General features: G+C 47.3%; 1 protein-coding gene across 7 annotated transcripts in view; it reads left to right on the plus strand.

The window, feature by feature from the left end:
- The window catches only part of micu3a (mitochondrial calcium uptake family, member 3a), a 223,157-nt gene that overhangs the window by 185,683 nt on the left and 22,905 nt on the right, over nt 1-14,569 (plus strand). For all 7 annotated transcript variants that reach the window (XM_072496845.1, XM_072496841.1, XM_072496846.1 and 4 more), the window contains one exon: nt 6,121-6,189. In XM_072496845.1, the coding sequence (XP_072352946.1) occupies nt 6,121-6,189 (69 nt within the window). The remainder of the gene's footprint in view (nt 1-6,120; nt 6,190-14,569) is intronic.

The following is a 14,569-nucleotide window of genomic DNA, read 5'->3' on the forward strand; positions in this document are numbered from 1 at the left end:
TCAACACTTAGCCCCAGGATCGGAGAATCCTGCCCTTTATGTTGCTCCCTTGCACATTCACCAAACTTGCATGTCTGTATCATTGAACATCATATCAGTGGTGCAGTAAGCCGTCAAGATATTTCAGATTAGTAATGATGTCAGGTGTAATAGTTGCTTCTTCACATTCTGTGGTAATGGTGCGCAATTTGCAGTTTTAATGATGGTGAAAATCTTGGCACTTGCCATCATTACTGTGTAAAATTAACATGCACAATTAAATGTGGAAAGCCAGAAGCTGCTGTCAGTGTTGCCCTGTTTCCTCCACAGGATGTGCTGTTGCAGTTTTTGTAGATGCAATCAACACGGAATCAGTGGATTGACATGAATTTTAACATTTTATGCACTATTTATACTGTACAACCTGTTGGAAGATGTTAGGCCTTCCTGAATGTGAGTTTTAATGGCATACTAGGTCTGTTATACTGTTGGCCAACTTCTCGGGCACTACAAACCTAATTTTCCAGGATATTTATTCCATGATTTTAAAAAGCCATTATTTTTTAAATAATTAATTTTTGTTTACTTTTTAAAAGTTTATGTTATTTCAGCTTCTACTTTAATTCTACATGTATGCCCTAAACTTTCATTTCTTCCAGTATTATAATGTGTGCTGCTTATTTTGAACTTCTGGGTTTGCTGTATTAGAACTCATTGGCCTGATTGGCTCCTCAGCCCAGTTACTGAGATCACTGTTACTGGATTCCCTATAGATGACTCCAGATTGAAAGTCGCATTGGCTCAGGTGAAATCAGTGATCACCAAATCTTTGTGAGTAGCTTTCTTCAAAGTCAGCAATGAATGCTGTCTCTTTGACATTGACCATAAAATCATGGATGCCAAAGTAATAAACTCTTACAGGAGATGCTGCTGCAAATGATACTGATGAGCCCAAAAAGGGTGACTAATAAAGCTCTAGATAATTTATGTGAAAATGCCACTGCAACTTCGAGCGAGGACAGATGCCTTAGTAAATATGTAAATGAATTTTCTGCCGGAGATGTGCTGCTTCACCATTAGCTTCACAAAAACACTTCATTGTCTAGCTACCTGTTTAAATGCTTTGAACAGCGTGAGGTTCCTGTATGCAGATAAGAAGTAAACTCATGACAGAAAGTTAAATAAAGTCACTTTCAGGTACCCTTTCAATGCTATGATAAGCCCCAGTTACAACCAGCCAACCCTTCTGATACTGAAAATTAACTACTCTAAGTGGAAAGTTTCATTCTTTCAGAAAAAATAATTACTTTCTTTGCCTGTTTTTTTCTCTCCCTTAATCCAATCTTTCTTTCTGATTCTTTAGTTCTCTTTCTGTACCTAATGTTCCACCAAATACACCCACTCTTAACACCCACTCCTGATCAGACTTTCAACTGTTCATTTCACGATCCTTCAATCTGATTGGCTAAGATGCACAACTGCTTGCCCTGTTGAATGTGTCACATTGTTTCCATCTTGCACTAACAGTAACTTGCATCACAAAGTATCAAAATGATTAAACGGACAAGGGTAAATCTAGCTAATTACAGGCATCGCTCGTTGACCGGTTGCCGGAACCTTTGCACAGTTCTTACCAAAAATGTTAGTGCAATTTTGGAAAACTTTGCTGCCATCTTCTGGGGAGTACTGGTTTAAAATGCCTGTCAATGTTATAACAGATAGGTTATTAAAAAAATTATTTGAATAACGCATGCATTCTTGTGTTTGAAGCACTTGGGAAAGAATTATAATAATAATCTTTATAATAATCTTTATTGTCACAAGTAGGCTTACATTAACACTGCAATGAAGTTACTGTGAAAAGTATGTTTGTATGTTTATATACCTGGAAATTGTATTTTTCTTTGATCTTATTGCAGTTATTCAGAATATGAACTTCAAGAATTGCTCTGCTCCACTGCCCTTGACACTCTTGGCTATTTTGACGCCTTTATTTCTGAGCATTTTAAAATGATTTTAAACTTCTTCAATTTGATTCAGTTTCCCCTGGGTTTCTGTGGCTATGACTCATCTTTCATTCTCACTCCACAGCATAAATATTTCCCACTTTCTCTGTCTTATAGCTCTGACAAACGGTCAAATGGACTTGAAACATTAGCTCTTTTCTCTCCCTACAGATGCTGCCAGACCTGCTGAGATTTTCCAGCATTTTCTCTTTGGTTTTTGATTGGATGGTTGTTTGGGCAAGAACAGTGTCTGTGTACACCGCGTGCAGGCCTTTCTGTTGTTAATCACACACTGTGTGCCTCCTGTATGTGTCTAACAACATGCCACAGTCTCAATGTGTTCTCTAAATCCCCAAATTAAAATGATGTCTTCAGAAAGTAGACAAAGATCTTCCAAAAGCTGCATACCTGAAGACTATGTTTAATATTTATCACCTTCTTCTTGGGAAGAAACTGGAAGATTCAAAATCAAAACTGCATGTGCTGTTAAAACACGGGGGCATTTTTCAGCCCATGTTTGCTGTCCGAGAGAATGGTGACGTGGGTGGAAAATCCAGAGAAAATTAGGAAACGAGATTCTCTCTGGAGCGATCGCATTTCTTGATTTTCCCTGCCCCTCGCTGGTGACGTCGCAAGGTTCATGGCCACAAAGAACGAGAACTGAAGTTTTCACAAATAAGTCATCCAGACTCGAAACATTAGCTCCCTTCTTCCTCCACAAATGCTGTCAGACCTGCTGAGATTGTACATAAATATGGGCCCTGACAATATTCTGGCAATAATACTCAAGATTTGTGCTCCAGAACTTTCTAAGCTGTTCTAGTACAGCCATAGCACTGTCATTGACCCGGCAATGTGCAAAATTGCCCAGGTATGTCATGTACATAAAAAGCAGGAAAAATCAAAACCGGCCAAATACCACCCCATCAATCTACAACTGATCATCAATTAAGTGATGGAGGGGGCCATCAACAGCGCAATTAAGTGGCTGTTGCTTAGCAATAACCTAACTACGGAGGCTGGGGATTGAGGGTGATTTAGAGATGTGGATCAGAAATTGGCTAGCTGAAAGAAGACAGAGGGTGGTGGTTGATGGGAAATGTTCAGAATGGAGTTCAGTTACAAGTGGCGTACCACAAGGATCTGTTCTGGGGCCGTTGCTGTTTGTCATTTTTATAAATGACCTAGAGGAGGGCGCAGAAGGGTGGGTGAGTAAATTTGCAGACGACACTAAAGTCGGTGGTGTTGTCGACAGTGCAGAAGGATGTTGCAGGTTACAGAGGGACATAGATAAGCTGCAGAGCTGGGCTGAGAGGTGGCAAATGGAGTTTAATGTAGAGAAGTGTGAGGTGATTCACTTTGGAAGGAATAACAGGAATGTGGAATATTTGGCTAATGGTAAAATTCTTGGAAGTGTGGATGAGCAGAGGGATCTCGGTGTCCATGTACATAGATCCCTGAAAGTTGCCACCCAGGTTGATAGGGTTGTGAAGAAGGCCTATGGAGTATTGGCCTTTATTGGTAGAGGGATTGAGTTCCGGAGTAATGAGGTCATGTTGCAGCTGTACAAAACTCTGGTACGGCCGCATTTGGAGTATTGCGTACAGTTCTGGTCACCTCATTATAGGAAGGACGTGGAAGCTTTGGAACGGGTGCAGAGGAGATTTACCAGGATGTTGCCTGGTATGGAGGGAAAATCTTATGAGGAAAGGCTGATGGACTTGAGGTTGTTTTCGTTAGAGAGAAGGAGGTTAAGAGGAGACTTAATAGAGGCATACAAAATGATCAGGGGGTTAGATAGGGTGGACAGTGAGAGCCTTCTCCCGCGGATAGAAATGGTTAGCACGAGGGGACATAGCCTTAAACTGAGGGGTAATAGATATCGGACAGAGGTCAGAGATAGGTTCTTTACGCAAAGAGTGGTGAGGCCGTGGAATGCCCTACCTGGAACAGTAGTGAACTCGCCAACATTGAGGGCATTTAAAAGTTTATTGGATAAGCATATGGATGATAATGGCATAGTGTAGGTTAGATGGCTTTTGTTTTTTTGACTTCCCATGTCGGTGCAACATCGTGGGCCGAAGGGCCTGTACTGCACTGTATCGTTCTATGTTCTATGATGCTCAGTTTGCGTTCCGCCAGGGCCACTCATTTCTTGACCTCATTACAGCCTTCATTCAAACATGGGCAAAAGTGCTGAACTCCAGAGGTGAGAGTGACTGTCCTTGATGTCAAGGCCGCATTTGACCAAGTGTAGCATCAAGAAGTCCCAGCAAAATTGGAGTCGATGGGAATCAGTGGAAAATTCTGCGCTTTGGAATCATACCTAGCACAGATGAAGATGATTGTGGTTGTTGAAGGTCCGTCATCTCAGCTGCAGGACGTCACTGCAGGAGTTGCTCAAGGGAGTATCCTTGGTCTAACCATCTTCACCTGTTTCATCAATGACTTTCCCTCCATCATAAGGTCAGAAGATCCCTTCTCCCAGCCTGGCCTAACTCACCCATTCAACGTGACCCGCCCTCCCCCGCCGAGGCCCAACCATTGCCTTTCCAGCTGATATGAAAATTCACCAAGACAACAGACTGCAACTTACAAGTGAAAGGCCATCACTTTATACTTTGAGGTCTCATTTTCTGCTTGGGAGGGTGGGGCGGCAGAGTGGTTAGGACTGCTGCCTCACAGCGCCAGGGACCCGGGTTTGAATGGAGTGGAGTTTGCACATTCTCTCTTTGCCTGCGTAGATTTCTTCTGGGTACTCCAGTTTCCTTCCACAGTACAAAGATGTGCAGGTTAGGTGAATTGGCCATGCTAAATTTCCCTTTGGTGCCCAAAGATGTGTAAATTAGATTGGATTACAGAGTTGCAGGGATAGGGTGGGGGAGTGGGCCTAGGTAGGGTGCTCTTTCAGAGGATCGGTGCACACCCGATGGGCTGAATTGCCTCCTTCCTATAGGAATTCTATGGGAAACAGGGCTTACAAATAGTACTATGAATGTCAAATCTCGCTCTCAGTCATATGTTTCTTTTAATAAATAGGTCTGAACCCGTCAAATGTTTTTGAATCTCAAGATTTGGGCAGGAGTGAGAAGAAATAAATGTATTCTGATTGGGAAAGTTAAAAGTTACCCACTAGATAAATTAGTGAACAACACCATTTCAGAGGTGGAGAAACTGTAAAACGTGCGTAGAAATAGAGAGTTTGGGGAATGGAGATTGTGGGGGCCAGGAGGGAAATTAGTATGAGGAAAACTATCAAACAGATGAAGAGACATGGAACATAATTTATTCCAAGCAGTGAGGATCTTGACCACCGGTTGGTGGCCCAGCATGAGCCACATCACTTCCAATCAGGCACTTAAGTGACCAGCGGTGGGCCTACCTTGAATCAAAAAGCCTGAGGTGAAAATTATGCCTCCCTAGAGCTGCCAACCAATCTGACGCTGGCAGCTCTCCAATGCAGGCAATGCCACAGGACTGATGGTGTTCATATAATTATGAAGGGTTGACCAAGCAGCTCTTCATTGGTCCAGTTGTAAGAGTGTGATATTTGCCTACTCCAGAGAACAAGCATTAATCCATTGCTCTGATTGAATGAAATTGACCTAAAACTTGATTATAACAGTTTTTTTTTAAAATTGGATAGTATCCCAGCTTACATTGACCCATTTAAATAAACCATCAAAGCAGTGATTAACAAATATAATCTAGTAATATTGCTTATAATCCTACAAGCATAATAATTTGGTGTTAGCGGCCATAATAAAAGTAATTGGTACATACAATGTCGCATAGCCTTTGAATCATACAATACACAGCATTTGTTGGGCTTGATCCTCTTCTAATAAAATGCAACTTCATTAAGTGATTTACATTGTGTTTATATTGAAAGATAGCAAAAATAAGACAAACTTACATTTATATATTTATTTCACAACTCAAATTACATGAAAATAAGATGCATCAATTTTTACTAATGCTGACTTTTGCTGGTCTAATATTTACTCCTTAGTCAGCAATTTAGATAAAGTATCTTTAACTTTTCAGGTATTAAAAGTCAAAGTTCATTTAAAGCTAAAAATTGTCTACTACTTATTGGCACTGTTTCTTTGCTTTTCTACCTTGCATCCAACAGGGCTACAAGTCTACACAGGGATATCCAAGTTTCAAAGTCTGCCTGAAGAAAGAGTTTGTCAGCAGATAAGTATGTTGAACTTATCATTTGCTTTTCATTGAAGAGATACTTATATGGCTTGTTGAGAATAAATGCTGCTGTTTGTTATTTAAATACTCGCCATTAACACTTGAAATTTTGTCAAAAGTTTTTTGCTCATTAATAGTTTGTGGCTGTAATCACATTGAGCATGAGGAACAGAAACACTGCTTCCTATTCTTTCTCAAATGGGGCATGCTTCCGAAATAGATTTTTTTTGTAGCAAAGGAGTTGAAGTTCCGACTCTGCTCAAACTGACATGCTACAGTTTGGAAATAAGCAATCAATGCTTTTAGCTGTTATGTTACCAGACATTTATGCTTCAAAAACATTTTCACAATTCGTTTCTGAGTTCACTTTACCAAACCTAATGAGTAGTAAAAAAAATTGTTTCCTCAAACTTCTGTCCTCAGCTTAAAAGTAAGTATTTTTTGTATTCATTCATGGGATATTGGTGTCACAGGTAAGCACTTACTGGCCATCCTTTGTTGCCTTTGAGAAGTCGGAGGTGAGCCACCATCTTGAACAACTGCAGTCCATATGGTGTAGGCACACTCAGTGATTTGCAGGAGGATGTTCCAGGATTTAAACCCAACAACAATGAAGAATCAGGAATATTGCCAAATCAAGGTGGTGTGTGAATTGGAGAGGAACTTACAGGTGGTGTTGAGCTTGTGTTTCTGGCCACCCTTGTTCTTTCTGGTGTGAAGACCACAGTCTTGTAAGATATCTCATCTATGCATGTGTTTAATTGACAAACTCCATGTAAACATTCCTTTGGAGATTCAGAATGTTGGAAAATTAAGCTACCGTTAAGTAGTTATTTTTATCCACATTGTTACCTCGTGGTGTCAATACATAGTCCTCTAATAAGATTCCCAATGTTAATCTAATTATTGACCTGTAAATCTCACTGTAAGCCAGAATGGAGTTAGAGTTTCTACTCTGGGTGCAGTCAACAAATAGCTCTAATGTTTCTTGCCCCCACCCCCATATCTGTGCTAATTTAGGTCCCCATGGTGCCTAAAACGAAATCTGACATGAACCAGTGAAATTGGGTAGAGTTTAAATTTATTTTTTTAATATTCCTTGTACATTTGAAAGTGGTACCGGGCAGCACGGTAGCACAGTGGGTAGCATTGTTGCTTCACAGTTCCAGGATCCCAGGTCCGATTCCCGGCTTGGGTCACAGTCTGTGTTGAGTTTGTACGTTCTCCCTGTGTCTGCGTGGGTTTCCTCCGGGTGCTCCGGTTTCCTCCCACAAGTCCCGAAAGATGTGCTGTTAGGTGAATTGGATATTCTGAATTCTCCCTCCGTGTACCCGAACAGGCGCCAGAGTGTGGCGACTAGGGGCTTTTCACAGTAACTTCATTGCAGTGTTAATGTAAGCCTACCTGTGACAATAACGATTATTATTATGTGGTGACTGAGGGGAACGCATACGGGAGATGGGGAGGGGACGACGCAGGGAGGAGGGGCAGGGGGGGAAAGAACACAAAAGGAACAGAATGGGAAGAAAGGGTTGGTTTTCAGATTGGCTTCAGCAGGTAAGAAATGAATTGCGGAAACAGGATGGCACCACAAGCAGCCACTTTGGAGGGTCCCTAAACAAAGGGAGATGCTGGAGGGCAGTGGCGCACCCACGTGGTATAGACACAGTTGGTGGCCATGTTGGGTGCCCCCTGGACAAAGGGAAAGCCTGGAGGGCAGGGGCCTGACCTCATGGTGAGAATGGTGACCGTGGTCATTTTGGACGGCCCCCTAACAAAGGAAAACTACGGAGTCCACCAGGTAAGTATGGTTGAGCCTGCACAAAGAGGGGACTGAAAAGCCCCCTGTGGTAGTCTGTTTAGAGGTATTACGGTACCTTGTAATGCTGGAACACCATTGGTAGATATTGTATGTTTCCCATTGGTCAGGCTGTATGGTAGCTCCGCCCTGCAAGGTGGGGTATAAGAGCCCGTGCCGCCCCAGTAGCCTTCTTTCTGTGCCTGAGCTGCTGGGGGAAACATCTAGCTTATTAAAGCCTTCAGTTGGACCACAACCTCGCTTTAGTAGTCATTGATCGTGCATCAATTTAATAAGCTAGATTTAAAAGGATGGAGCTCCGAATCAAGCCGGAGTGTCTGCAACTCAGCCCCCACGCGGCAAACTCAGCGGCAACCTTCAAGCACTGGCTGGCGTGTTTTAACGGATATCTCGGAACGGCCGAAAACACACCCACGGGAGAACAGAAATTGCAAGACGTGCACTTGAGGGTGAGCCCAGAAATTTACACCCTCATCGAGGATGCGGACGACTGCGATGCAGCAATGGAGCTGCTAAAAGGACATTATATTCTCCCGGTAAACCAGGTCTACGCCCGACATCTGCTAGCAACGAGGCGACAAATCCATGGGGAATTGCTGGAAGAATTCTACCGTGCGCTCCTGGTGTTGGGGAGAAACTGCAGCTGCCCGCAAGTTTCGGCGAGCGACCACACAGAAATTTTGATCCGGGACGCTTTCGTTTTAAGGTATGCTGTCCTCCCAAATCCGCCAGCGATTGCTGGAGAAAGACACCCTCGGCCTCAAGGAGGCACGGGACCTTGCCAGCTCCCTGGATATGGCCTCCCGAAACGCCCGCGCTTACGTCCCCGACCACGCAGCAGCCCCCTGGACTGCGTGGAACCCCCCCCCCCCCCCCCCCCCCGGCTGCCGAATCCGAGACATTGCCCATCCCCCCACAAGCTTGTGCTGCAAGACGACCTGGCAACCCCGGGGGCAGCGCTGCTATTTTTGCGGGCAGGCCAAGCACCCCCAGCACCGCTGTCCGGCCCGTGCATCCACCTGCAAGGGATGCGGTAAAAAGGGCCACTTTGTGGCGGTATGCCAGGCCCGGGCAGTCGCTGCGGTTTCCGGTGGCGAATGCGGACCGCCACCACAATCCTCTCCACGGTCCCCGTGCGGCCAGCGGGTGCCGCCATCTTCCTTCTCAGGGGCCACGTGCGCCCACAGGGCGCCACCATCCTGTCCCGCGGACACCACGGGTGATGGATGGGTGCCACTATTTTGTGTACCCCCAGCCATGTGCGACCAATGGGCGCCGCCATCTTGGATAGACTCCCAGGACCCCAGCGCGGCTCACCACACACCCTCCGACGAGAACATTCAACTGCTGCCGCGATTAGCCTCGGTGACCCTGGACTAGTCCCGGCAGCGAGCACTCTCAACTGCAACACCGGTACTAATCAACGGGCACGAGACGTCCTGCTTAATCGACTCTGGGAGCACGGAGAGCTTCATACATCCCGACACGGTAAGGCGCTGTTCTCTCCCCGTCCACCCCGTCAATCAAAAATCTCCCTGGCCCCCGATTCCCACTCAGTAGAGATAAAGGGGTTTTGTGGAGCAAACCTCACGGTCCAGGGAAGGGAGTTTAAAAATTACCGGTTCTACGTCCTTCCCCACCTCTGCGCGGCCACACTCCTAGGGTTAGACTTCCAGTGCAACCTCCAAAGTCTAGCTTTCAAATTCGGCAGCCCTATACCCCCTCTCACTGTCTGCAGCCTCGCAACCCTCAAGGTCGATCCGCCTTCCCTGTTTTTGCGAACCTCACCCCGGATTGGAAACCCGTAGCCACCAGGAGCAGACGGTACAGTGCCCAGGACCAGATCTTTATTAGGTCAGAGGTCCAACGGCTACTGAGGGAAGGAGTCATTGAAGCTAGCAACAGTCCCTGGAGAGCTCAAGTCGTGGTGGTAAAGACCGGAGAGAAGCATAGGATGGTCATCGACTACAGTCAGACCATCAACAGGTTTACGCAGCTGGACACGTACCCTCTCCCCCGCATATCCGACCAGGTAAACAAGATCGCGCATTACAAGGTCTTCTCCAGAGTGGATCTTAAGTCCGCCTACCACCAGCTCCCCATCCACACTAGTGACCGCAAGTACACTACCTTCGAGGCAGATGGGCGGCTCTACCACTTCTTAAGGGTTCCCTTCGGTGTCACTAACGGGGTCTCGGTCTTCCAGCGCGAGATGGACCGAATGGTTGACTAGTACGGTTTACAGGCAACATTCCCGTATCTCGATAATGTCACCATCTGTGGCCACGACCAGCAGGACCACGACACCAACCACCGAAAATTCCTCCAGACAGCAAAGATGCTTAATCTTGCGTACAACAAGGATAAATGCGTGTTTAGCACCGACCGCCTAGCCATCCTCGGCTACGTAGTGCGAAATGGAGTTATAGGCCCCGACCCTGAACGCATGCGCCCCCTTATGGAGTTCCCCCTCCCTCACTGCTTCAAGACACTGAAGCGCTGCCTAGGCTTTTTTTCTTACTATGCCCAGTGGGTCCCCAACTATGCAGACAAGGCCCATCCCCTGATCCAATCCACAGTTTTTTCCCTGTCGATAGAGGCCCGCCAGGCCTTCAGCCACATCAAAGCAGACATTGCAATGGCCATGATGCATGTCATCGACGAGTCCCTCCCCTTCCAGGTCGAGAGCGACGCCTCTGACGGCCACCCTCAACCAAGCGGGCAGACCCGTGGCCTTCTTCTCACGTACCCTCTATGCTTCCGAAATCCGCCACTCCTCAGTCGAAAAGGAGTCCCAGGCCATGGTAGAAGCTGTGCGACATTGGAGGCATTACCTGGCCGGCAGGAGATTCAGTCTCCTAACTGACCAACGGTCGGTCGCCTTCATGTTCGATAATGCACAGCGGGGCAAGATAAAAAACGATAAGATCTTGCGGTGGAGGATCGAACTCTCCACCTATAACTACGAGATCTTGTAACGTCCCGGGAAGATAAACAAGCCTCGTGATGCCCTGTCCCGCGGCACGTGCCAACGCACAAGTGGACTGCTTCCGAGTCCTCCACGAGGACCTCTGCCACCCGTGGGTCACTATCTTCTTCCACTTGATCAAGACCCGCAACCTACCCTACTCCATCGAGGAGGTCGGAACAGCCACCAGGAATTGCCAAATCTGCGCAAACCGCACTTCTACAGGCCAGAGAAAGCGCACCTGATGAAGGCTTCCCGTCCCTTTGAACGCCTTAGTATGGACTTCAAAGGCCCCCTCCCCTCCACTGACCGCAACACGTACTTCCTGAACGTGATTGACGAGTACTCCCGGTTCCCATTCGCCATCCCCTGCCCCGACATGACCGCAACCACCGTCATCAAGGCCCTAAGACCATAAGACCATAAGACAGGAGCGGAAGTAAGGCCATTCGGCCCATCGAGTCCACTCCACCATTCAATCATGGCTGATTTCAACTCCATTTACCCGCTCTCTCTCCATAGTCCTTAATTCCTCGAGAAATCAAGAATTTATCAACTTCTGTCTTAAAGACACTCAACGTCCCGGCCTCCACCGCCCTCTGTGGCAATGAATTCCACAGACCCACCACTCTCTGGCTGAAGAAATTTCTCCTCATCTCTGTTCTAAAGTGACTCCCTTTTATTCTAAGGCTGTTCCCCCGGGTCCTAGTCTCCCCTGCTAATGGAAACAACTTCCCTACGTCCACACTATCTAAGCCATTCATTATCTTGTAAGTTTTTATTAGATCTCCCCTCAACCTCCTAAACTCCAATGAATATAATCCCAGGATCCTCAGACTTTCATCGTATGTTAGGCCTACCATTCCTGGGATCATCCGTGTGAATCTCCGCTGGACCCGCTCCAGTGCCAGTATGTCCTTCCTGAGGTGTGGGGCCCAAAATTGCTCACAGTATTCTAAATGGGGCCTAATTATTGCTTTATAAAGCTTCAGAAGTACATCCCTGCTTTTATATTCCAAGCCTCTTGAGATAAATGACAACATTGCATTTGCTTTCTTAATTACGGACTCAACCTGCAAGTTTACCTTTAGAGAATCCTGGACTAGGCCTCCCAAGTCCCTTTGCACTTCAGCGTTATGAATTTTGTCACCGTTTAGAAAATAGTTCATGCCTCTATTCTTTTTTCCAAAGTGCAAGACCTCGCACTTGCCCACGTTGAATTTCATCAGCCATTTCTTGGACCACTCTCCTAAACCCTCCATAGCATTTCTACTCTGTTCGGGTTACCCGCTTACATACATAGTGATAGGGGGTCCTCCTTTATGAGCGACGAACTGCGTCAATTCCTGCTCAGCAAGGGCATTGCCTCGAGCAGGACGACCAGTTACAACCCCCGGGGTAACAGACAGGTAGAGAGGGAGAACGGAACGGTCTGAAAGACCGTCCTACTGGCCCTACGGTCCAGGAATCTCCCAGTCTCCCGATGGCAGGAAGTCCTCCCGGATGCCCTCCACTCAATCCGGTCACTGCTTTGTACCACGACCAACCAAACACCTCACAAACGTCTCCTTATCTTCACACAAAGTCCTCCTCTGGGACCTCGCTCCCGAACTGGCTGGCAGCTCCCGGACACATTCTGCTCCGAAAACACATGCGGCCGCACAAGTCGGACCTGTTGGTCGAGAGGGTCCATCTTCTCCATGCTAACCCCCAGTACGCCTACGTGGCGTACCCCGACGGCCGGCAAGATACGGTCTCCCTACGAGACCTGGCACCCGCCGGATCCCCACGCACACCCCAGCCACCAGTCCCACCCTCCCTCCCACCGGTGCACTTTACAGCCGCCCCCTTCCCAGAAGGATCGGTTCTTCCGCCGGCCCTGTGTAGACCCTCCCACCGACGCACCTCGCAGACGCTGCCTTCCCAGGTCAATCGGCTTCCCCACCAGCGCCGTCTAGGGCTGTAGAAGCTGCCACAGAGATCGAGGCCACGCTCCCGGAGTTACAAACGTCCGAGCCTCCACCGGCGTCACCACCAAAGCTTCGACGATCACAGAGGACGACCAGGGCCTCCGATCGACTGATTGCTTCATCTTAAAGTGTATATAGTTAATTGTGAAATTGTAAATAGTTACGACAATAAGACAAAACGCTGTACGGAGGTATTACGGTACCTCCATAACCTTAACTTCTACCACATTACCATGTTGTAACCCAAGCCACCAGCCCCGCCGGACTCTTTTTTTTAACGGGGTGAATGTGGTAGTCTGTGTAGAGGTATTACGGTACCTAGTAATGCTGGAACACCATTGGTAGATATTGTATGTTTACCATTGGTCAAGCTGTATGGCAGCTCCGCCCTGCAAGGCGGGGTGTAAGAGCCCGTCCCGCCCCAGCAGCCTTCTTTCTGTACCTGAGCTGCTGGGGGAAACATCTAGCTTATTAAAGGATCTGGTTCGGCGCAGGCTGGGAGGGCCGAAGGGCCTGTTCCTGTGCTGTAATTTTCTTTGTTCTAAACCCTTCAGTTGGACTACAACCTCGCTTTAGTAGTCATTGATCGTTCATCACCCCCCACCAGGATTATCAGCTGGAACATCAGGGGATTTAATGGTCCAGTGAAAAGATCCAGAGTGTTCGCCCATTTGAGAAGTTTGAAAGCCGACATTGTCTTCCTGCAGGAGACACACCTGAGGGAGAAGGACCGACTGCGGGTAAGGGAGGGCTGGGTGGTACAGACGTACCTTTCATATAACGGGACGAGGCTAGGGGAGTAGCTATACTGATTAGTAAGAGGACGATGTTTACAGTGATAAGGACGGTCACGGACCCAGGGGGACGGTACATTATGGTCAGCGGAGTCCTTGACGGGGCACCAGTTGTTCTGATAAATGTGTACGCTCCCAACTGGGGTGACCGATTTCATAACAAAGACTAGCGGAAATCCCCAACATTGTCACACACCAACTGATCGTGTGGGGGGGGGGGGGGGCGACTCCAACTGTGTACAGGACCCACAGGCGGACCGATCGAGCCCCAGATCAGGGAAAAGGACAGGCATGGCTAGGGAACTGGGAGCATTCATTGAACAAATGGGGGCAATGGACCCATGGCGGTTCCTACACCCCGGAGAGAAGGAATTCTCATTCTTTTCGCCGGTGCACAAAGTATATTCACAGATAGACTTCTTTGCAGTGGGAAAATCGGTGCTTCCAGGAATAGTAAGAGTGGAATACTCCAAGATAGTCATCTCTGACCACGCTCCACATTACATGGATGTGAGGTTGGAGACAGGCCATGCCCAACGCCCCATGTGGAGGTTGGACACTGACCTCTTGGCTGATCAGGCTTTCTGGCAGTAAACATCACTAGCCAGAGGGGAGTACTTTACTGATAACCAGAACGTGGACGTCTCATCTTCCATGTTGTGGGAGGCACTGAAGGCAGTGATTAGGGGTGAGATTATAGCCTCCAAGACGCGTGGAGACAGGGAAGTGAGGGCGGTCAGGCAACAGCTGATCGACTCCATTGTGGAGATCAACGGAACGTACTCCGAGGCCCCAACAGTGGAGTTTCTGGCAAAACGGAAAAAGCTAAA

Source organism: Scyliorhinus torazame, chromosome 3 (genome assembly GCF_047496885.1).
Source record: "Scyliorhinus torazame isolate Kashiwa2021f chromosome 3, sScyTor2.1, whole genome shotgun sequence".
In the NCBI taxonomy this organism is placed as follows: Eukaryota; Metazoa; Chordata; class Chondrichthyes; order Carcharhiniformes; family Scyliorhinidae; genus Scyliorhinus; species Scyliorhinus torazame.